Source organism: Pristiophorus japonicus, chromosome 5, assembly GCF_044704955.1.
Source record: "Pristiophorus japonicus isolate sPriJap1 chromosome 5, sPriJap1.hap1, whole genome shotgun sequence".
NCBI lineage: Eukaryota > Metazoa > Chordata > Chondrichthyes > Pristiophoridae > Pristiophorus > Pristiophorus japonicus.
The window spans coordinates 263,076,949-263,102,474 of record NC_091981.1 but is presented as its reverse complement, the minus strand read 5'-3'; the positions used below and the strand labels follow the sequence as shown (position 1 = coordinate 263,102,474).

Genomic DNA, 25,526 nt, shown 5'->3' with positions numbered 1-25,526 from the left:
TTTCCTAATCTGCCATCATTCAGATAATCTGTCTTCGCGTTTTTGCCCCCAAAGTGGATAACCTCACATTTATCCACATTATACTGCATCTGCCATGCATTTGCCCACTCATCTAACCTGTCCAAGTCACCCTGCAGCGCCTCGGCGTCCCCCTCACAGCTCACACTGCCACCCAGTTTAGTGTCATCTGCAAACTTGTTCCAGAATTTGAAGCACTTCATGAAAATTGTTTTGGAAATTGTAAACTACATTGAAGCAGATGCATTGAACTGCAGCCAATTCCAAAATCTCTGATAATTTAGGGTGGAAAATCTCCCTAATTTAGACCTCCTGCTTCACTGCACAGTGCGCTGCTTTGTTTTTTTTGTGAATTGCTCAATCCTGTGAAAGTAGTCATGGCAGAAAAATGCCATGGATTTGGCCTTTTCTAACAGGCATGTTGCTGCATCTGGCCAAATTAAATTTGGAATTGCAAGGAAAGATGTTGGCTGTTCATTGAACTTGAGCAATGTGTGCTTGGTTTTGTAAACCAGTTTGAACCAGGTGTGTGCTGGCACACTTCTCGGCTGCAATTACAGCTAATGAAATTAGTAATATTGCAGATGATCCACAGAGTTCCAAGAATTGCACAACCTTCTCCTAGTTTTGTTGAAGGATTTAACAGTTTGGAGTCAAACATGCATTTTGGCTTTGTTACCGACTCACTCAGTGCTGACGTCAGTTGCTTGAAGAATCCACCGGTTACCAATGAAGAAATTTCTTCGTTGCAAATGAAGGGCAGTGCCATGTAAAAAGTACCAGCATGTTGAGGCCATTGCGCTTCATCTAATTTCTATGTTCAGTTCCATTTTTGTGTCCCTTTTTTTAAAAACTCTTCATGTAAAATCAAATTATAAAGCTGTTCTGAGTAGGTCATGCATTTCAGAGTAATGTTCTTACAGAACCAAGTCAAAGAGTTCCATAAAACATTGAGAAACAAAGTATGTTAAAACAACGACAACAGCAGTTTGTATTTATATAGCGCCTTTAACGTAGTGAAACATGCCAAGGCGCTTCATAGGAGTATTGAGACAAAAAATTTGACACCGAGCTGCATAAGGAGAAATTAGGGCAGGTGACCAAAAACTTGGTCAAAGAGATAGGTTTTAAAGAGCGTCTTGAAGGAGGATGGAGAAGTGGTGAGGTTTAAGCAAGGAGTTCCAGAGCATAGTGCCAAGGCAACAAGGCACGGCAACAAATGGTTAAGCGATTATAATCAGGGGTTCTCAACAGGGCAGAACTAGAGGAGTGCAGACATCTCGGGGGGAGGAGGGGGTTGGTGGCTTGTGGGACTGCAGGAGATTACGGAGATGGGGAGGAGTGAGACCATGGAGGGATTTGAAAACAAAGATGAGAATTTTGAAATCGAGGCGTTGCTTAACCAGGAGCCAATGTAGGTCAGCAAGCATGGGTGAGGGGGACTTGGTGCGCGTTAAGACACGAGCAACCGAATTTTGGATCACCTTTAATTTACGCAGGGTAGAATGTGGGAGGCCAGCCAGGTGTACATTGGAACAGTCAAGTCTAGAGGTAACAAAGGCATGGATGGAGGGCTTCAGCAGCGAATGAGCTGAGGCAAGGGCGGAGACGATCGATGTTAAGAAGGTGGTAATAGGCGGTCTTAGTTATGCTGCAGATATGTGGTTGGAAGCTCATTTCAGGGTCAAGTATGACACCAAGGTTGCGACAGTCTGGTTCAGCCTCAGACAGAAGTTGCGAAGAGGGATGGAGTCAGTGGCTAGGGAACGGAGTTTGTGGCGGGGACTGAAAACAATGGCTTCGGTCTTCCCAGTATTCAATTAGACACAATTTCTGCTCATCCAGAACTAGATGCAGGACAAGCAGTCTGACAATTTAGAGACCGTGGAGGGGTCGAGCAATGTGGTAGTGAGGTAGAACTGGGTGTCGTCGGCGTACATGTAGAAACTGACGTGTTTTCGGATGAATTTGTCAAGGGGTAACATGTAGATGAGAAATAGGAGTGGGCCTAGGATAGATCCTTGTGGGACACCAGAGGTAACGATGTGGGAGTGGGAAGAGAAGCCATTGCAGGTGATTCTCTGGCTACGATTAGATAGATAAGAATGGAACCAGGTGAGAACGTGCATTGATTCCTGGAGCTGACCATCTTTTGAGCATATTGTAGTTACAATGAGAATATTAGTAGTGTTACTACGAGTAGTGGTGTTTTATTTCGGTGTATATTGGTATTACTGTTCGCGCTAGTAGTGTTTGAATATATAATAGCATAAATTATTGAATATTTTAATTATTACTGGGATCACTGCAATATTTAGAAACTAATGACATCCAATTTAAAAAAAAAAATTGGAATTGTGGATGAAAATTTTGTTAACTATTCAACAAAAAGGTGGGATTTGTTTTTTTTTGCAATAGACATTTTCCCTAGGATCAGCATCACTGTCAGCCTTGTATTCCCGAGGAATGAGAGTGTGCCTTTACATGACCAATATCGAGGTAAATGTAGTGAGACCCAGTGGGTTGAACTGAGAAACCTTTTTTGTGCCTGGCTGGAATATATGACGTTGGAGATGGACCACGTGAAGTTCAAACCAATGTTGATGAAATTTTTCAGTTCAGGGCGAGAGCAGGAAATGGCACCAACACGGTCATCAGTGCACTGGACAAAGAGGTCAGGGAGGGAACACTGGTCGGACTGGAGCAATGAACGTTCCCTGTATTCCATGAAAGCGCAGGCATAGCTAGGGTCTATGCTGGTTCTCGTAGAGATACCTTTTATTTGGAAGAGGTGAGTCGAGTTAAAAGAAAAGTTGTTCTTCCTGCTTCCTCAGTCAAAATAATTTCTGTTGTGAATTTAAGGGTAGTCTGTTTTGTTCTTTTTAATATAAAAACAGAAAATGCTGGAAATCTCAGCGGGTGAGGCAGCATCTGTGAGGAGAAAAACAGAGTTAACGTTGCTGATTAATGTTCCGATGCTGCGTTGAGGGTGATGTTTGAAGCTCTTAGTCAATTTTCAGTGTTGCATTCAATATTGAAAGCAAGCTAAGTGTATATCCAATGAAAATTCATAAATTGCGTTTTTTTGTCTAAGTGTCAGTAAAATACATACTTTAGGCAAAAACTTTACTTTAAAAATAATCTTGCAGTCCAAAATAAAAGCTCTCTTTAGCTTCACCCAAAATCTTACACTATGGAAAATTCAATCTTGGGTGGGATGTTACCTTTTAACAAAAGAAAATCAAAAGTGAAAAAGATTTGATTCACCTGCTAAACTTAAAAAAAAATAGTATTATCCAAAGAAGTATCAAATTAAAATTTCAGTGCCTGTAATCTTAAAATATTTAATGTAAATAAAATACTTTGTGGTATCTGTCCAAATTCCTGATTCAAGTAAAATTTGATGACATATTAGCACAGTCTTATGCTAGTTCTGTACTCTGTATTCTCAACACCCACACTTATTTTTCCCTATTTAAACTTTGTTGCTTCATCTGAGATTTCTTTCTTTTAATCTCTCTTGAGAAAGATCAGAATGTTGCAATAGTGTCACTCAGCTTAGTCAGCAGAGATTGCCAGCAATTGGTTCTATTTATATTAACAGCAAGAATTCGTATCCCTTTCAGTTCCAGATACCGGTCTTTGGGACTCCTAAAATGTTTACATTTTGGTACAGTATTGCAATGTTCCTGCTGGCACTAAATCTCAAAATCACTACTGGCTGCAAGATCTGAAAAGTATTCCAATTTATGATGAGTCATTGGAGGTGCTCATTCGGGGAGCCTGCAGTTTACGTGGCTGACCCACTCCCTGGTGAACTCGGATGTTGGAAATACAATTTCAGGACAGGAATTAAAAGTATGATTTCTTCTTTAAGATGGTAGTTAATCTTTTTCTACTTTGGTAGAGTTACTAAAAGGAAAGGGAGAGCAATTTCATTTAAAATACCTCACCCCCTCCCCATGTAAATGATCTTTAATAAGCGGTTTATGAATAATGTAACATCGGTTTCCCCAGGCGTGAGAGGACTTGCTTTCAGTGGAAGTTGTTATTTTGAACATGGATTGCTATGAACTAAATTATGATGTAGAAATTGATGACACCTTAAATGAAGCCTGCCTGCCTGGCTATACCTTCCATGTCTTTGCCCTGCTCAGACCACCGTGGTGGCAGTGTGGCTTTCATCAACAAATCGCACCGTGGTCTATTCCCCTACTCCTTCGGCACTTCCCCTCCTTTGAGCATCTCGCCCTATTCCACCCTTCTCGCCTCTCATTTAAAATTCTCGTTCTCTACTGCCCACCCAAGTGCCATTAAAATGTTATTACCGATATTTCTTCTCAACCTCTGCACTGAATGACTTCTCATCCTCAGTGATTTCAACCTCCATCTAAATTCATCATGCTCTCTCCTGAGTTCACTAGCCTCCTATCCTCCCGTGATTGGCTGGTGATTGGTGAGTAGTTTTTCTTTTCTTTTTTCCTTTATCGGTAGGTAACCTTTATCATTGTTATGGGCAAATTAAGTTAATCTAGGGGTTAAGTCATGGCAGGAGAGCTCGGGCACGTGTCATGCTCCTCCTGTGCTATGTGGGAACTTGGGGATGCCTCCAGTGTCCCTGATGACTACATGTGCGGGAAGTGTATCCTGCTGCAGCTTCTGACAGACCGCATTGCGGCACTGGAGCTGCGGGTGGATTCACTCTGGAGCATCCGTGATGCTGAGGATGCCGTCAATAACGCGTTTAGTGAGTTGGTCATACCGCAGGTAAGGTTACACAGACAGATATGGGATGGATGACCAACTGGGAGAGCAGTGGAAGGAAGGTAGTGCAGAGGTCCCCGGCGGTCATCCCCCTCCAAAATAGATACACCGCTTTGGGTACTGCTGGGGGGGATGACTCATCAGGGGAGGGCCACAGCAGCCAAGTCCATGGCACCGTGGGTGGCTCTGCTGCACAGGAGAGCAGGAAAAAGAGTGCGAGAGCTATAGTGGTAAGGGATTCTATTGTAAGGGGAATAGATAGACATTTCTGTAGCCGCAATCGAGACTCCAGGATGGTATGTTGCCTCCCTGGTGCAAGGGCCAAAGATGTCACGGAGCGGTTGCAGGACATTTTGGAGGGGGAGGGTGAACAGCCAGTTAGCCATATAGGTACCAACGATATAGGTAAAAAAATGGGATGAGGTCCTACAAGGTGAATTTAGGGAGCTAGGAGTTAAATTAAAAAGTAGGACCTCAAAGGTAGTAATCTCAGGATTGCTACGTGCTAGTCAGAGTAGGAATTGCAGGATAGCTCAGATGAATACGTGGCTTGAGGAGTGCTGCAGAAGGGAGGGATTCAAATTCCTGGGACATTGGAACTGGTTCTGGGGGAGGTGGGACCAGTACAAACCGGACGGTCTGCACCTGGGCAGGACCGGAACTAATGTCCTAGGGGGGAGTATTTGCTAGTGCTGTTAGGGAGGAGTTAAACTTATATGGCAGGGGAATGGGAACGGGAACCTATGCAGGGAGACACAGAAAAGTGGAATGGGGGCAGAAGCAAAAGATAGAAAGAAGAAAAGTAAAAGTGGAGGGCAGAGAACCCCAAGGCAAAAATCAAAAAGGGCCACATTACACCAAAATTCTAAAGGGGCAAAGTGTGTTAAAAAGACAAGCCTGAAGGCTCTGTGCCTCAATGCGAGGAGTATTCGTAATAAGGTGGACGAATTAATTGCACAGGCAGCAATTAATGAATATGATATGATTGGCATCACGGAGACATCGCTCCAGGGTGACCAAGGCTGGGAACTCAACATTCAGGGGCAGTCAACATTCAGGAAGGATAGACCGAAAGGAAAAGGAGGTGGGGGTAGCGTTGCTGGTTAAAGAGGAAATTAACGCAATAGTAAGGAAGGACATTAGCTTGGATGATGTGGAATCTGTATGGGTGGAGCTGTGGAATACCAAGGAGCAGAAAACGCTAGTGGGAGTTGTGTACAGACCACCAAACAGTAGTAGTGAGGTTGGGGACAGCATCAAACAAGAAATTAGGGATGGGTGCAATGAAGGTACAGCAGTTATCATAGGCGACTATGACCAAACTGGTAGCAGTACGGAGCAGGAGATTTCTTGGAGTGTATAAGGGATGGTTTTCTGGACCAATATGTCAAGGAACCAACTAGAGGGCTGACCATCCTAGACTGGGTGATGTGTAATGAGAAAGGACTTATTAGCAATCTTGTTGTGCGAGGCCCCTTGGGGAAGAGTGACCACAATATGGTAGAATTTTTTATTAAGATGGAGAGTGACACAGTTAATTCAGAGACGAGGGTCCTGAACTGCAGGAAAGGTAGCTTTGATGGTATGAGATGTGAATTGGCTAGAATAGACTGGCAAATGATAGTGATAGGGGATTCAATTGCAAGGGGAATAGATAGGCGTTTCTGCGGCCGCAACCGAGACTCCAGGATGGTATGTTGCCTCCCTGATGCAAGAGTCAAGGATGTCTCGGAGCGGGTGCAGGACATTCTAAAAAGAGAGGGAGAACAGCCAGTTGTCGTGGTGCACATTGGTACCAACGACATAGGTAAAAAAAGGGATGAGGTCCTACAAAACGAATTTAAGGAGCTAGGAGCTAAATTTAAAAAGTAGGACCTCAAAAGTAGTAATCTCGGGATTGCTACCAGTGCCACGTGCTAGTCAGAGTAGGAATCGCAGGATAGCGCAGATGAATACGTAGCTTGAGCAGTGGTGCAGCAGGGAGGGATTCAAATTCCTGGGGCATTGGAACCGGTTCTGGGGGAGGTGGGACCAGTACAAACCGGACGGTCTGCACTTGGGCAGGACCAGAACCAATGTCCTAGGGGGAGTGTTTGCTAGTGCTGTTGGGGAGGAGTTAAACTAATATGGCAGGGGGATGGGAACCAATGCAGGGAGACAGAGGGAAACAAAAAGGAGACAAAAGCAAAAGACAGAAAGGAGATGAGGAAAAGTGGAGGGCAGAGAAACCCAAGGCAAAGAACAAAAAAGGCCACTGTACAGCAAAATTCTAAAAGGACAAAGAGTGTTAAAAAAACAAGCCTGAAGGCTTTGTGTCTTAATGCAAGGAGTATCCGTAATAAGGTGGATGAATTAACTCTGCAAATAGATGTTAACAAATATGATGTGATTGGGATTACAGAGACGTGGCTCCAGGATGATCAGGGCTGGGAACTCAACATCCAGGGGTATTCAACATTCAGGAAGGATAGAATAAAAGGAAAAGGAGGTGGGGTAGCATTGCTGGTTAAGGAGGAGATTAATGCAATAGTTAGGAAGGACATTAGCTTGGATGATGTGGAATCTATATGGGTAGAGCTGCAGAACACCAAAGGGCAAAAAACATTAGTGGGAGTTGTGTACAGACCTCCAAACAGTAGTAGTGATGTTGGGGAGGGCATCAAACAGGAAATTAGGGGTGCATACAAGAAAGGTGCAGCAGTTATAATGGGTGACTTTAATATGCACATAGATTGGGCTAACCAAACTGGAAGCAATACGGTAGAGGAGGATTTCCTGGAGTGCATAAGGGATGGTTTTCTAGACCAATATGTCGAGAAACCAACTAGGGGGGAGGCCATCTTAGACTGGGTGTTGTGTAATGAGAGAGGATTAATTAGCAATCTCGTTGTGCGAGGCCCCTTGGGGAAGAGTGACCATAATATGGTGGAATTCTGCATTAGGATGGAGAATGAAACAGTTAATTCAGAGACCATGGTCCAGAACTTAAAGAAGGGTAACTTTGAAGGTATGAGGCGTGGATTGGCGAATGATACTTAAGAGGTTGACTGTGGATGGGCAATGGCAGACATTTAGAGACCGCATGGATGAACTACAACAATTGTACATTCCTGTCTGGCGTAAAAATAAAAAAGGGAAGGTGGCTCAACCGTGGCTACCAAGGGAAATCAGGGATAGTATTAAAGCCAAGGAAGTGGCATACAAATTGGCCAGAACTAGCAGCGAACCTGGGGACTGGGAGAAATTTAGAACTCAGCAGAGGAGGACAAAGGGTTTGATTAGGGCAGGGAAAATGGAGTACGAGAAGAAGCTTGCAGGGAACATTAAGACGGATTGCAAAAGTTTCTATAGATATGTAAAGAGAAAAAGGTTAGTAAAGACAAACATAGGTCCCCTGCAGTCAGAATCAGGGGAAGTCATAACGGGGAACAAAGAAATGGCAGACCAATTGAACAAGTACTTTGGTTCGGTATTCACTAAGGAGGACATAAACAACCTTCCGGATATAAAAGGGGTCAGAGGGTCTCGTAAGGAGGAGGAACTGAGGGAAATCCTTATTAGTCGGGAAATTGTGTTGGGGAAATTGATGGGATTGAAGGCCGATAAATCCCCAGGGCCTGATGGACTGCATCCCAGAGTACTTAAGGAGGTGGCCTTGGAAATAGCGGATACATTGACAGTCATTTTCCAACATTCCATTGACTCTGGATCAGTTCCTATGGAGTGGAGGGTAGCCAATGTAACCCCACTTTTTAAAAAAGGAAGGAGAGAGAAAACGGGGAATTATAGACCGACCGGTCAGCCTGACATCTGTAGTGGGTAAAATGATGGAATCAATTGTTAAGGATGTCATATCAGTGCATTTGGAAAGAGGTGACATGATAGGTCCAAGTCAGCATGGATTTGTGAAAGGGAAATCATGCTTGACAAATCTTCTAGAATTTTTTGAGGATGTTTCCAATAGAGTGGACAAGGGAGAACCAGTTGATGTGGTATATTTGGACGTTCAGAAGGCTTTCAACAAAGTCCCACACAAGAGATTAATGTGCAAAGTTAAAGCACATGGGATTCGGGGTAGTGTGCTGACATGGATTAAGAAATGGTTGTCAGACAGGAAGCAAAGAGTAGGAGTAAATGGGGACTTTTCAGAATGGCAGGCAGTGACTAGTGGGGTACCGCAAGGTTCGGTGCTGGGGCCCCAGCTGTTTACACTATACATTAATGATTTAGACGAGGGGATTAAATGTAGTATCTCCAAATTTGCAGATGACACTAAGTTGACTGGCAGTGTGAGCTGCGAGAAGGATGCTATGAGGCTGCAGAGCGACTTGGTTAGGTGAGTGGGCAAATGCATGGCAGATGAAGTATAATGTGGATAAATGTGAGGTTATCCACTTTGGTGGTAAAAACAGAGACAGACTATTATCTGAATGGTGACAGATTAGGAAAAGGGGAGGTGCAACGAGACCTGGGTGTCATGGTACATCAGTCATTGAAGGTTGGCATGCAGGTACAGCAGGCGGTTAAGAAAGCAAATGGCATGTTGGCCTTCATAGCGAGGGGATTTGAGTACAGGGGCAGGGAGGTGTTGCTGCAGTTGTACAGGGCCTTGGTGAGGCCAAACCTGGAGTACTGTGTACAGTTTTGGTCTCCTAACCTGAGGAAGGACATTCTTGCTATCGAGGGAGTGCAGCGAAGGTTCACCAGACTGATTCCCGGGATGGCGGGACTGACCTATCAAGAAATACTGGATCAACTAGGCTTGTATTCACTGGAGTTCAGAAGAATGAGAGGGGACCTCATAGAAACGTTTAAAATTCTGAGAGTTAGACAGGTTAGATGCAGGAAGAATGTTCCCAATGTTGGGGAAGTCCAGAACCAGGGGACACAGTCGAAGGATAAGGGGTAAGCCATTTAGGACCGAGATGAGGAGAAACTTCTTCACCCAGAGAGTGGTGAACCTGTGGAATTCTCTACCACAGAAAGTTGTTGAGGCCAATTCACTAAATATATTCAAAAAGGAGTTAGATGAAGTCCTTACTAAGAGGGGGATCAAAGGGTATGGCGAGAAAGCAGGAATGGGGTACTGAAGTTGCATGTTCAGCCATGAACTCATTGAATGGCGGTGCAGGCTAGAAGGGCCGAATGGCCTGCTCCTGCACCTATTTTCTATGTTTCTAAATGATACTTAAAGGGTTGAAGGTGGATAGGCATTGGCAAACATTTAAAGATCACATGGATGAACTTCAACAATTGTACATCTCTGTCTGGAGTAAAAATAAAATAGAATGTGGCTCAACCATGGCTAACAAGGGAAAATATTGATGGTGTTAAATCCAAGGAAGAGGCATATAAATTGGCCAGAAAAAGCAGCAAACCTGAGGACTGGGAGAAATTTAGAATTCAGCAGAGGAAGACAAAGAGTTTAATTAGGAGAGGGAAAATAGAGTATGAGAGGAAGCTTGCCGGGAACATAAAAACTGACTGCAAAAGCTTCTATAGATATGTGAAGAGAAAAAGATTAGTGAAGACAAACGTAGGTCTCTTGCAGTCAGATTCAGGTGAATTTATAATGGGGAACAAAGAAATGGCAGACCAGTTGAAGAAATACTTTGGTTCTGTCTTCACAAAGGAAGATACAAATAACCTTCCGGAAATACTAGGGGACTGAGGGTCTAGTGAGAAGGAGGAACTGAAGGAAATCCTTATTAGGTGGGAAATTGTGTTAGGGAAATTGATGGGATCGAAGGCCGATAAATCCCCGGGGCCTGAAATCCCAGAGTATTTAAGGAGTGGCCCTAGCAATAGTGGATGCATTGGTGATAATTTTCCAACAGTCTATCGACTCTGGATCAGTTCCTATGGACTGGAGGGTAGCTAATGTAACACCGCTTTTTAAAAAGGGAGGGAGAGAGAAAACGGGTAATTATAGCCTGACATCAGTAGTGGGGAAAATGTTGTCATCAATATTAAAGATGAAATAGCAGTGCATTTTGAAAGCAGTGACAGAATCGGTCCAAATCAGTGTGGATTTATGAAAGGGAAATCATGCTTGACAAATCTTCTGGAATTTTTTGAGGATGTAATTGGTCGAGTGGACAAGGGAGACCCAGTGGATGTGGTGTATTTGGACTTTCAAAAGGCTTTTGACAAGGTCTCACACAAGAGATTGGTGTGCAAAATTTAAAGCACATGGTATTGGGGGTAATGTACTGACGTGGATAGAGAACTGGTTGGCAGACAGGAAGCAGAGAGTCAGGATAAACGGGTCCTTTTCAGAATGGCAGGCAGTGACTAGTGGGGTGCCGCAGGGCTCAGTGCTGGGACCCCAGCTATTTACAATATACATTAATGATTTTAGATGAAGGAATTGAGTGTAATATCTCCAAGTTTGCAGATGACACTAAACTGGGTGGCGGTGTGAGCTGTGAGGAGGATGATAAGAGAATTGCAGGGTGACTTGGACAGGTTAGGTGAGTGGGCAAATGTATGGCAGATGCAGTGTAATGTGGATAAATGTGAGGTTATCCACTTTGAGGGCAAAAACACGAAGGCAGAATATTATCTGAATGGCGGCAGATTAGGAAAAGGGGAGGTGTAACAAAACCTGGGTGTCATGGTTCATCAGTCATTGAAAGTTGGCTTGCAGGTACAGCAGGCGGTGAAGAAGACAAATGGTATGTTGGCTTTCATAGCTAGAGGATTTGAGTATAGGATCATGGAGGCCTTACTGCAGTTGTATAAGGCCTTGGTGAGGCCTCACCTGGAATATTGTGTTCAGTTTTGGTCTCCTAATCTAAGGAAGGACGTTCTTGCTATTGAGGGAGTGCAGCAAAGGTTCACCAGACTGATTCCCAGGATGGCAGAACTGACCTATGAGGAGAGACTGGATCGACTGGGCCTTTATTCACTGGAGTTTAGAAGGATGAGAGGGGATCTCATAGAAACATATAAAATTCTGACGGGACTGGACAGGTTAGATGCAGGAAGAATGTTCCCGATGTTTGGGAAGTCCAGAACCAGGGGACACAGTCTCAGGATAAGGGGTAAGCCATTTAGGACTGAGATGAGGAGAAACTTCTTCACTCAGAGAGTTGTTAACCTATGGAATCCCTGCCGCAGAGAGTTGTTGATGCCAGTTCAATGGATATATTCAAGAGGGAGTTAGATATGGCCCTTACGCCTAAAGTGGTATGGCGAGAAAGCAGGAAACGGGTACTGAGGTGAATGATCAGCCATGATCTTATTGAATGGTGGTGCAGGCTCGAAGTGCCAAATGGCCTACTCCTGCACTTATGTTCTCTGTTTCCATGTAATCTCGCCTCCATGTAAACACACCAACCCATATTCACAGCCACTCCCTTGACCTTACCATCTCTCGTGGCTTCACTACTCCCATTGTGTCAATAGCAGATAAGGCCATCTCTGACCACTTCCTCGTATCACCCTCCACCCACATCCCCCATCCCCCCAACCCTACCTCTTTCTGTATCCGCCCCTGGAAAAACCTCTCTCCTGACTCTCTTGCAACTGCACTTAGGAACTGCCAACTGTCCAGCCTTTGGCCCTCCATTTACCATGACATTTCTGCAGCTACTGATCTGCTCAATCACACCCTCACCACCAACTTTGATGCCCTAGTCTCTCTCGCGCACTGACCATTCCCCATGGAACAGCCCTGATCTTTGTTCCCTTAAGTCCAAGGGACACGGACTTGAACGGATAACTGGTTTAGCCATTCACCACCAGATATGGCTGGACCACATAATGCATTATCGGATCCTGCTCTTGTCTGCCAAATCACTCATTATTCCTGAATCATTCTGGAATGCAAAGATAAGCCCTGGCTTCTATTCTCCACTGCAAACCGCCTTTTTAAACCCCTCTCCCCAGTCTCCATCCTCACCTCCGACAAAGTATGAGCAGCTCATGGACAATTTTGCCTCCAAGATTGAGACCATCCGTCCGGCCGTCTCTGTTTCCCTTCCTTTCCCTAGATCATGCGCTAAACCTCTTCTAAGGCTCCCCCCACCCTAGCCCTGACCTCACATCTTTCTCCAGCTTCTCTCTGATCTTCCCTCATGACCCCTCCAAGCCCATGCTGTCCATGACACCCACTTCCTGCTCCCTTGACCCTATTCCCACCAAACTGCTGACCACCCAACTTCCTTTTCTGGCTCCGATGTTAGCTGACATTGTTAACGGTTCTCTCCCCTAAGGTACAGCCCCCCTTTCCCTCAAATCTGCCGTCATCACCTTTCTCCTCAAAAAAAAACAACGCTTGACCCCTCCGTCCTTGTAAACTACCACCCCTCAAATCTCCCTTTCCTCTCCAAAGTCCTCGAATGTGTTGTCGCCTCCCAAATCCATGCACATCTTTCCCGCAACTCCATGTTTGAATCCCTCCAATCCGGATTCAACGCCTGCCACAGTACCGAAACGACACTTATCAATGTCACAAATGAGATTCTTTGTGACTGTGACAAAGGTAAACTATCCCTCCTCGTCCTTCTTGACTTGTCTGCAGCCTTTGACACGGTTGACCACTCTATCCTCCAAAGCCTCTCCACTGTCGTCCAGCTGGATGGGACAGCACTTGCCTGGTTCCATTATTATCTATCTAACCGTAGCCAGAGAATCACCTACAACGGCTCCTCTTCATGCCCCTGCATCGTTACCTCTGGTGTCCCTCAAGGATCTATCCTTGCTCCCCTCCTATTTCTCATCTCTATGTTGCCCCTTGATGACATCGTCTGAAAGCTCATGTACACTGACGACAACCAGCTCTACCTCAACACTTTCTCTCGACCCCTCCACGGTCTCTAAATTGCCAGACTGTTTGTCCGACATTCAGTTCTGGATGAGCAGAAATTTTGTCCAACTGAATATTGGGAAGATCGAAGCCATTGTTTTCGGACCCCACCCCAAACTCCATTCCCTGTCCACTGACTCCATCCTGCTCCTTAACTTCTGTCTGAGGCTGAACCAGACTGTTTGCAACCTTTGTGTCATATTTGACCCTGAAATAAATAAGCTTTCGATCCCATATCCACAGCATAACTAAGACTGCCTATTTCCACCTCTGTACCATCACCCATGCCTTTGTTACCTCTAGACTGGATTATTCCAACATAATTCTGGCTGGCCCCTCTCATTCTACCCTATATAAGCTAGAGGTGATCCAAAACTCAGCTATCCCTGTCCTAACTCGCACCAAGTCCCGCTCACCCATCACTCCTGTGCTCCCTGTCCTACATTGGCCTCCGATTAAGCAACGCCTCGATTTCAAAATTCTTATCCTTATTTTCAAATCCCTCCATGGACTCACTCCTCCCTATCTCTGTAATCTTCTCCAGCCCCACAACCCCCCTAGATGCCTGTGCTCCACTAATTCTGCCCTGTTGAGCATCTCTGATTATAATTGCTCAACCATTGGTGGCCGTTCCTTCTGTTGCCTAGTCCCAAGCTCTGGAACTCCCTGTCTACCTCTCTTTCCTCGTTCAAGACACATTACAGCAAAATTCTGAAGGGGCAAGGTGTGTTAGAAAGGCAAGCCTGAGGCTCTGTGCCTCAATGCGAGGAGTATTCGGAATAAGGTGGACGAATTAACTGCGCAGATAGCAGTTAACGGGTATGATGTAATTGGCATCACGGAGACATGGCTTCAGGGTGACCAAGGCTGGGAACTCAACATCCAGGGGTATTCAACATTTAGGAAGGATAGACAAAAAGGAAAAGGAGGCGGGATTGCATTGTTGGTTAAAGAGGAAATTAATGCAATAGTAAGAAAGGACATTAGCTTGGATGATGTGGAATTGGTATGGGTGGAGCTGCGGAATACCAAGAGGCAGAAAGCGCTAGTGGGAGTTGTGTACAGACCACCAAACAGTAGTAGTAAGGTTGGGGACAGCATCAAACAAGAAATTAGAGATGCTGCAATAAAGGTACAGCAGTTATCATGGTGACTTTAATCTACATATTGATTGGGCTAACCAAACTGGTAGCAATGCAGTGGAGGAGGATTTTCTGGAATGTATTAGGGCTGGTTTTCTAGACCAATATGTCATGGAACCAAGCAGGGAGCTGGCCATCTTAGACTGGGTGATGTGTAATGAGAAATGACTAATTAGCAATCTTGTTGTGCGAGGCCCCTTGGGAAAGAGTGATCATAACATGGTGGAATTCTTTATTAGGATGGAGAGCGACACAGTTAATTCCGAAACTAGGGTCCTGAACTTAAGGAAAGGTAACTTCGATGGTTTGAGGCATGAATTGGCTACAATAGACTGGCAAATGATACTTAAAGGGTTGACGGTGGATAGGCAATGGCACACATTCAGCAATTGTACATCCCTGTCTGGAGTAAAAATAAACGAGGAAGCTGACTCAACCGTGACTAACAAGGGAAATTAAGGATAGTGTTAAATCCAAGGAAGAGGCATATAAATTGGCCAGAAAAAGCAGCAAACCTGAGGACTGGGAGAAATTTAGAATTCAGCAGAGGAGGACAAATGGTTTAATTAAGAGAGGGAAAAGAGAGTACGAGAAGACGCTTGCCGGGAACATAAAAACTGACTGCAAAAGCTTCTATAGATATGTGAAGAGAAAAAGATTAGTGAAGACAAACGTAGATCCCTTGCAGTCGGATTCAGGTGAATTTATAATGGGGAACAAAGAAATGGCAGACCAATTGAACAAATACTTTGGTTCTGTCTTCATGAAGGAAAACACAAATAACCTTCCGGAAGTACTAGGGGACCGAGGGTCTAGTGAGAAGGAGTAACTGAAGGATATCCTTATTAGGTGGGAAATTGTGTTAGGGAAATTGATGGGATCGAAGGCCGATAAATCCCCGGGGCCTGATAGTCTGCATCCCAGAGTACTTAGAAATAGTGGATGCATTGGTGATCATTTTCCAACAGTCTATCGACTCTGGATTAGTTCCTATGGACTGGAGGGTAGCTAATGTAACACCACTTTTTAAAAAAGGAAGGAGAGAGAAAATGGGTAATTATAGACCGGTTAGCCTGACATCAGTAGTGGGGAAAATGTTGGAATCAATCATTAAGGATGAAATAGCAGCACATTTGGAAAGCAGTGACAAGATCGGTCCAAGTCAGCATGGATTTATGAAAGGGAAATCATACTTGACAAATCTTCTGGAATTTTTTGAGGATGTAACTAGTAGAGTGGACAAGGGAGAACCAGTGGATGTGGTGTATTTGGACTTCAAAAGGCTTTTGACAAGGTCCCACACAAGAGATTGGTATGCAAAATCAAAGCACATGGTATTGGGGGTAATATACTGACGTGGATAGAGAACTGGTTGGCAGACAGGAAGCAGAGTCTCGGGATAAACTGGTCCTTTTCAGAATGGCAGGCAGTGACTAGTGTGGTGCCGCAGGTTTCAGTGCTGGGACCCCAGCTCTTCACAATATACATCAATGATTTGGACGAAGGAATTATCTCCAAGTTTGCAGATGTCATTAAACTGGGTGGCGGTGTGAGCTGTGAAGGAGACACTAAGAGGCTGCAGGGTGATTTGGACAAGTTAGGTGAGTCAGCAAATGCATGGCAGATGCAGTATAATGTGGATAAATGTGAGGTTATCCACTTTGGGGGCAAAAACGCGAAGACAGAATATTATCTGAATAGTGGCAGATTAGGAAAAGGGGAGGTGCAACGAGACCTGGATGTCATGGTTCATCAGTCATTGAAGGTTGGCATACAGATACAGCAGGCAGTAAAGAATGCAAATGGTATGTTGGCCTTCATAGCTAGGGGATTTGAGTATAGGAGCAGAGAGGTCTTACTGCAGTTGTACATGGCCTTGGTGAGGCCTCACTTGGAATAATGTGTTCAGTTTTGGTCTCCTAATCTGAGGAAGGACGTTCTTGCTATTGAGGGAGTGCAGCATTCCTGGGATGGCTGGACTGACATATGAGGAGAGACTGGATCAACTGGGCCTTTATACATTGGAGTTTAGAAGGATGAGGGGATCTCATAGAAACATACAAGATTCTGACAGGACGGGACAGGTTAGATGCGGGAAGAATGTTCCCGATGTTGGGGATGAACAGGACCGGGGACACAGTCTTGGGATAAGGGGTAGGTCATTTAGGACTGAGATGAAGAGAAACTTCTTCACTCAGAGAGTTGTTAACCTGTGGAATTCCCTGCCGCAGTGAGTTGTTGATGCCAGTTCATTGAATATATTCAAGAGGGAGTTAGATATGGCCCTTACGGCTAAGGGGATCAAGGAGTATGGAGAGAAAGCAGGAAAGGGGTACTGAGGGAATGATCAGCCATGATCTTATTGAATGTTGGTGCAGGCTCAAAGGGCCGAATGACCTAGTCCTGCACCTATTTTTATGTTTAAGACACTCCTTAAAACCTACCTATTCCTGCGCTAATTTCTATTTGTGCGGCTCGGTGTTAAATTGTTTTATCTTACAACACTCCTGTGAAGCGCCTTGGGACATTTCACTTTGTTAAAGGCACTATCTCAATACAAGTTATTTTTGATGTATGGTGTGATGGTATATTCTCCACTTGCCTGACTGAGTGCAGTTCGAACAACACTCAAGAAGCTCGACACCATCCAGGACAAAGCAGCCCACTTGATTGGCACCTCATCCACCAACACTCGAAGCTTGACATCATCCAGGACAAAGCAACTCGCTTGTTTGGCACCCCATCCACCAACTTCTACATTCACTCCTTCTACCAACGGCGCACCGTGGCTGCAGTGTGTGCCATCTACAAGATCCATTGCAGCAACTCGCCACGGCTTCTTCTCGCAGCACCTCCCAAACCCGTGACTCTACCATCACCTGCAAATTCCCCTCTTAAGTTATACACCATCCTGACTTGAAAATATATTGCCGTTCCTTCATCGTCGCCTGGTCAAAATCCTGGAACTCCCTCCTAACTGTGGAAGCACCTTCACCACAAGGATTGCAGCGGTTCAAGAAGGTGGCTCACCATCACCTTCTCACGGGCAATGAGGGATGGGCAATAAATGCTGGCCTTGCCAGCAATGCCCACATCCTGGAACAAACAAAAAAAAAATAGTATTAATATTAATATAACTTCTTTCCCAGAACAGTGAGCAAGTTCCACAGCTGTTGCTGAATAAAGCAACTTCTAAACATTTGCTGTGATTTGGTAAACTTATATATTTTTTAGTTGAAGAATGTTATGACCACAACGTGAATTGTTCCAGTTATTGCAGCAACCCGTGACTTGCTTTTGAAGTTTTGAGATAAGATCCTCATTAAAAATTTGTCACTAATATAATGTTATCAGGCTACTGGTTTAAAACTGAAGGCCTTTACTTCTGGCTGGTGAGCTACTCTAGGTCAGTGACTTGTGTATCGCAACAAAGAAAAAGCCGTGAAATTGGACTGAAAAGAGAACTTATGGGTCATAGAAACATAAAAACATAGAAAATAGGTGCAGGAGTAGACCATTCGGCCCTTCGAGCCTGCACGGCCATTCAATAAGATCGTGGCTGATCATTCCCTCAGTACCCCTTTCCTGCTTTCTCTCCATACCCCTTGATCTCTTTAGCTGTAAGCGCCATATCTAACTCCATTTTGAATATATCCAATGAACTGGCATCAACAACTCTCTGCGGCAGGGAATTCCACAGGTTAACAACTCTCTGAGTGAAGAAGTTTCTCCTCATCTCAGTCCTAAATGGCCTAGTCCTTATCCAAAGACTGTGTCCCCTGGTTCTGGACTTCCCCAACATCGGGAACATTCTTCCCGCATCTAACCTGTCCAGTCCCGTCAGAATCTTATACATGTCTGAGATCCCCTTTCATCCTTCTAAACTCCAGTGAATAAAGGCCTAGTTGATCCAATCTCTCCTCATATGTCAGTCCAGCCATCCCAGGAATCAGTCTGGTGAACCTTCGCTGCACTCCCTCAATAGCAAGAACGTCCTTCCTCAGATTAGGAGACCAAAACTGAACACAATATTCCAGGTGAGGCCTCACCAAGGTCCTGTACAACGGCCGTAAGACCTCCCTGCTCCTATACTCAAATCCCCTAGCTATGAAGGCCAACATACCATTTGCCGCCTTCACCGCCTGCTGTACCTGCATGCCCACTTTCAATTACTGATGAACCATGACATCCAGGTCTCGTTGCACCTCCCCTTTTCCTAATCTGCTGCCATTCAGATAATCTGCCTTCATGTTTTTGCCCCCAAAATGGATAACCTCACATTTATCCACATTATACTGCATCTGCCATGCACTTGTCCACTCACCTAACCTGTCCAAGTCACCCTGCAGCCTCTTAGTGGCTTCCTCACAGCTCACACCGCCACCCAGTTTAGTGTCATCCGCAGACTTGAAGATATTACATTCAGTTCCTTCATCTAAAGTATTAATGTATATTGTAAAGAGCAGGGGTCCCAGCACTGAGCCCTGCGGCACTCCACTAGTCACTGCCTGCCATTCTGAAAAGGACCCATTTATCCCGACTCTCTACTTCCTGTCTGCCAACCAGTTCTCTATCCACGTCAGTACATTACCCCCAATACCATGTGCTTTGATTTTGCACACCAATCTCTTGTGCGGGACCTTGTCAAAAGCCTTTTGAAAGTCGAAATACACCACATCCACTGGTTCTCCCTTGTCCACTCTGCTCGTTACATCAAAAAATTCCAGAAGATTTGTCAAGCATGATTTCCCTTTCATAAATCCATGCTGACTTGGACCAATCCTGTCACTGCTTTCCAAATGCGTTGCTATTTCATCCTTAATGATTGATTCCAACATTTTCCCCACTACTGATGTCAGGCTAACCGGTACCCATTTTCTCTCCCTCCTTTTTTAAAAAGTGGTGTTACATTAGCTACCCTCCAGTCCATAGGAACTGATCCAGAGTTGATAGACTGTTGGAAAATGATCACCAATGCATCCACTATTTCTAGGGCCACTTCCTTAAGTACTCTGGGATGCAGACTTTCAGGACCCTGGGATTTATCGGCCTTCAATCCCATCAATGTCATGTTTTTTTTCAGGATCATGCAGTAGGTGTCCCAATGAAAGAAAATGTGAAGTTTATAAAGGCAGTATGAGTGGGCATTGATGATGCCAGGGATGAAAAATATAATTGAGGAAAGAATTGAAATATTGGAACTATTGCCACAAGAGCAGAGAAGGCTATGAGAAGATTTAAGTCTTTTTAAAATTTTGAATAGTTTGATGGGGGTGAATATGGTAAGATGCTACTGGGGAGTTGATGACGAGATGCTATCAATGTAAAAATGTCACTACAAGAGCGACATTGAGAAAATATCTTGATGCAGAGTTGTAAGAGTGTAGGGGTTAAAAGAAGACTTCTCTCCTTCAAGGTGGTCTCCCTGATGTAAGGAAACGACACCCCCGGCGTTCATATAATGACCACGGAATCAATTAGACAAAACCTTTGGTACAACTAGTTTATTCGAGCACATGCAAGGGAAAAGTTCAAACGTGCACCTTTTCAGAACAATGGTTCTCACCCACATACAACAAACCGAAGTGTGTGCCTCTCCCACAAAAGCACCGGTTGATTTACTGCTTATCAGCGAAGTTATATTCATTTGTCGTCTCTTATCAGACTGGCTCTGAGTGGTGTTTCCCAACTGTTAAATTAAAAAGTAGAACCTCAAAGGATTACTACCTGTGCCACATGCTAGTCAGAGTAGAAATAGCAGGATAGCTAAGATGAATACATGGCTTGAGGAGTGGTTCAAGAGGGAGGGATTCAACTTCCTGGGACATTGGAACCAGTTCTGGGGGAGGTGGGACCAGTACAAACCGGACGGTCTGCACCTGGGCAGGACCGGAACCAATGTCCTAGGGGGAGTGTTTGCTCGTGCTGTTGGGAAGGGTTTAAACTAATATGGCAGGGGGATGGGAATCTATCTTTACGGCTAAAGGGGTCAAGGGATATGGAGAGAAAGCAGGAATGGAGTATCAAAGTTGCATGATCAGCCATGATCATATTGAATGGTGGTGCAGGCTTGAAGGGCCGAATGGCCTACTCCTGTACCTATTTTCTATGTTTCTCCCATCATATGTTAATTTTGTTTGTTCGGTGATGTGAACTTTGCCTTAGCCCCCATGACGTCTGAAGTAACTCTGTTCTCAAACACTGGCTTTCTTATCTCTTCCCCAGAGATTCGAGTCAAAATGTTATGTATCTTAACTGCTGACCTCTACTGTCTTTGTTATGTGTTACTAAGGTTAAGGATGGTTCATTAACCATCAGGCTTTGCAACATAACAAGCTATGCTGCTTCCCCTTCTTGAAACCCATTCAAGCAAGTGTATAAGCGTGCTTTACATACATAAGTGAGTTACATACAATCTGTCAATAGGCAATTACAATCCATACCGTAAGGTACAGGAACTTCACCGACTCCTCAGACCCTCCTAATACTGATAAGCCCTCTTAATCTGGATCATTTTACGTGTCAGATCAATTCACTACCTTCAGTATCTCCATTCTTGACAACCTATCTGTCTTCTTTGCCTGCTACAACTCTGTAGCCCTACAAAGAGCATGGAATTTGTTGCTGCACATAACAATTAGGGCAGAGATTATTGCCTCTTTTTTTAAGGGAAGAGCAATAAAACAAATGAAGCAGAGGACTATTGGAAGAGTGTGGGCAATGGGACTAGTTTTAGATTGCTTTAGTAAACATGTATGATGGGCTGAGTGGCTTCCTGTTTTGTTGTAAACTGGTTCTATGGGTTAGTGAGAAAATGAAAGAGCGGCGTTGAATGCTGTTGTTGCCATAGTTGCCAAGACAGCCTCACATAGGGCCCAAGTTTCCACAGGATAAAAAACGGACGCCCCTCCAAGCTGGGCGCCCGTTTTGTAAGTGGGAGGGGGGCGGGTACTATTTAAATTAGTTTTTTCCTGCCGGCAATGCTGCGCGTGCGCGTTGGAGCGTTTGCGCATGCTCAGTGTGAAGAAAACATTGGCACTCGGCCATTTTTGTAGTTCTTTGTAGCTGTTTAATTTTTGAAATTTTTTTAATAAAATCACATTGCCATCAGCACTGAGGCTTCCCTTCTCACTGTCTCCTTCCCCTCCCTCCCCTGCGCGGCAACAAGCCGCTGTCTCCTTCCCCTCCCTCCACGGCAACAAGCCGCTGTCTCCTTCCCCTCCCTCCCCTGCGCGGCAACAAGCCGCTGTCTCCTTCCCCTCCCTCCCCTGCGCGGCAACAAGCCGCTGTCTCCTTCCCCTCCCTCCCCTGCGCGGCAACAAGCCGCTGTCTCCTTCCCCTCCCTCCTCTCCACGGCAACAAGCCGCTGTCTCCTTCCCCTCCCTCCCCTGCGCAGCAACAAACGGCGGTTTCCTTCGAACAATGGCTGAAGCACTTTCACACAGGTAGGAAGATGGTTTATTTAATCTTTTCTTTGCTTATAAATGTTTATTCAGGTTGGATTTATTTGTATAATATTTGTAGAAGTATAAATAAGGATTGATTGTAGAATTTAATGAGTTCCCTCCCCCCCCCACCTCATTCTGGACGCCTAATTTGTAACCTGCGCCTGATTTTTTTAATGTGTCGAACAGGTTTTTTCAGTTCTACAAAAATCTTCACTTGCTCCATTCTACTTTAGTTTGGAGTACGTTTTCACTGTGGAAACTTTGAAATCAGGCGTCAGTGGCTGGACACGCCCCCTTTTGAAGAAAAAATTCTGTTCTAAAGTAGAACTGTTCTACCTGACTAGAACTGCAGAAAAAAAAATGTGGAGAATTGCGATTTCTAAGATAGTCCGTTCTCCACCAGTTGCTCCTAAAAATCAGGCGCAAATCATGTGGAAACTTGGGCCCATAATTACTGCAATTAAATAATGGAGTAAACTTGCTGTAACAGCAGACATTTACTACTCTTGCTGGCATGAAATGTAACGGGTTTGCAATCCTGTATTTACGCGCAGTCGTATCACTAGGTTTTAACTCAATGGACTAGTGATGTCCAAATTCTAGGAAATATCTTGAATTTTGCAGTACTTCACTTGTGTAAGTCAAAAATTCAAGATTTAACAGATGTTTGTTGCACCAGAAACTTGTGCCCGATTGAATTCAACTTTGTTTTTTTCAAATATTTGAGATTTTATTGACAGCAGGAGCTTTGTGCTTCAGTTTAAGAGGATATTAAATTGTGTTCTGAGCAAACTGTTTCCAAAAACGTTTGTGCCCATACTGCTTCCATATTAATTGAATCACTGGACAGGGAATGAATCTTAAAGGAAGATAATAACTGATTTGATTTTGCTTCAATTGCTGATTTTCTAATTTTAACTTAATTTATAATTATGGTATATATTAAATTTTGTTTAATTATAATCTTTATTATACTGATTTTACTGTTGTATACTCATTTTATTTACAATGTAATTTGAATTTCATTTTTTTTAGTTTTTTTTGCCTGTGTCTATCTGTGTGCACATTTTGGCTGCCGCTTCAGACCCAAGCCTTTACACTTTTTACACTTCCTTCTCCTGCTTTTTCTCTCTCTCCCTCAATGGACAATATCTTAACATGTTATAAAATTGTTGTGAAGCACCTTGCGACGTTTTACTACGTTAAAGGCGCTATATAAATAAAAGTTATTCCTATTGGCTTGGTAGAATTGAATTTTTAATTTTTTTTAAGCAAGAAGCCATCCAACAATTTTGGGGGGGGAAACCTGTTGGAAGCTGGTGATGTACAGAAAACTGGATCCCAAGTTGCATAGAAATTACAGCAAGGAAATAGGCCGTTGAACCTAATCAGTGCATGTTTATCCTCTATCCAAATAGTAGACCTAATCACATGCCTGTCCTATTTCCATATCCATCAACCACAGATCTAACTTATTCTTAAATGTTAACATGGTCTCTGCTTCAATCATTAACATCGGTAGTGCATTCCACAGCCTCACAACCTACGAGTAAAAACATTTCTCTTGCCTTCTGTCTTAAATCTCTTGCATTTAATTTCCTTTCCACGTGCCCTTGTACTCGACTCATTAGTCATTGGAAGCAGTATGTTTCTCTCTACACTGTCATAATTTTAAACACCTCTATTAAATCATCCATTAATCTCATGTGTTCCAAGACAACAGCCCCAATTGTTATGTCAAAATACACAAAAAGACTTATCAGGCATCTCCTACCCTCTGTATTGCCTCAACATCCTTTCTATAGTGTAAAGTCCAAAATTGTTTATACTAATATTTTATACTCTTGACTTTTATATTCCATACCTTCTGCCATAAAACCAGGTACTTCATTAGCGAGTGTGCTGTGTTAGGAATCGCCTGAGAGAGTCTTGAGGTTTTTCTTTTTCGTTACTAATTTGGGAAATATTTTTGCAGGCCACAGAACTTGGTAAAAAGGGAAAGGAAAGCAAGCACCCAATGTACAGGAGATTGGTGCACACACCTATAGACGTTGCCAGCATACAAGAGGTAGGTAAAGAACTAATGCAGTTAGAATATTTAGCACTTGAGCGTTTATTATTTTGACCCTATGTCTATTGTGCAAAGTTTATATAATGGTACCAGGGACGAAAGACTTCCGTTACATGGCGAGACTAGAGAAACTGGGTTGGTTTAAGCAGTGAAAGTTAAGGGTCGATTTGATGGGGGTGCTCAAAATGATGAGGGGTTTTGATCAGAGTACATATGGAGAAACTGTTTCCAGAAGGGTCGGTAACCAGAGGGCACAGATTTACGGTAATTGGCAAAAGAATGAAAGGCGACATGAGGAAAACATTTTTTTTACGTAGCGAGTTGTTATGATCTGGAATGCACTGCCTGAAAGGGTGGTGGAAGCAGATTCAAAAATAACTTTCAAATTGGATAAATACTTGGTGGAAAAAATTGCAGGGCTATGGTGAAAGAGCAGGGAAGTGTGACTAATTGGATAGCTCTTTCAAAGAGCTGGCACAGGCACGGTGGGCTGAATGGCCTCTATGTGCTATGCCATTCTATGGTGATAAAGCTTAAGTAGCTGTCACCGGTATTCTGGTTTTGGTGTCACTGAGCTCTGTGCAGCCTGCCAACATAAAGTCAATTTGAAAACGTCTAAAATTGAAATAACAGACCACAAAGTTGAACGCGCAATCCTATAAAGTTGAACTTTAGGATGAAATGTATTTTCCCAAAATGTCAGCAAAAATCCCTTGTAATAAAACAGATTTAAACTTATTTAGACTTGTTAAACCAGTGGCCCTGTAGTGAGCTTTTCATGCTCAAATGATGTCTGTAACACTGTTCAATTTACCTTTGCAGAAATTGAATGAAAACAAGTACAAAAGTTTTGATGAGTTTAAATCTGATGCCCAGTTGCTTCTTCACAATACTATACTTTTCTACGGAGGTGAGAATTTTTATTAATCTTTTTTTTTTCTTTGAAAAGACTTAAAATAGAAAGACTTGCATTTATATAACACCTATCACGACCACCAGACATCTCAAAGCGCTTTACAGCAATGAAGTGCTTTTGGAGTGTAGTCACTGTTGTAATATGGGAAACGCAGCAGCCAACTTGTGCACAGCAAACTCTCACAAGCAGCAATGTGATAATGACCAAATAATATGTATTGTTATGTTGATTGAGGGATAAATATTGGCCAGAACACCGGAGATAACTTCCCTGCTCTTCTTTGAAATAATGCCATGGGATCTTTTACGTCCACCCGAGAGGACAGACGGGGCCTCGGTTTAACGTCTCATCCGAA

At 43.8% G+C, this 25,526-nt stretch overlaps 1 protein-coding gene across 9 annotated transcripts in view; it reads left to right on the top strand.

Annotated features, from left to right (window-relative positions):
- The window catches only part of zmynd11 (zinc finger, MYND-type containing 11), a 223,277-nt gene that overhangs the window by 133,028 nt on the left and 64,723 nt on the right, over window positions 1-25,526 (top strand). For all 9 annotated transcript variants that reach the window (XM_070881598.1, XM_070881597.1, XM_070881603.1 and 6 more), the window contains 2 exons: window positions 24,160-24,252; window positions 25,078-25,165. In XM_070881598.1, the coding sequence (XP_070737699.1) occupies window positions 24,160-24,252; window positions 25,078-25,165 (181 nt within the window). The remainder of the gene's footprint in view (window positions 1-24,159; window positions 24,253-25,077; window positions 25,166-25,526) is intronic.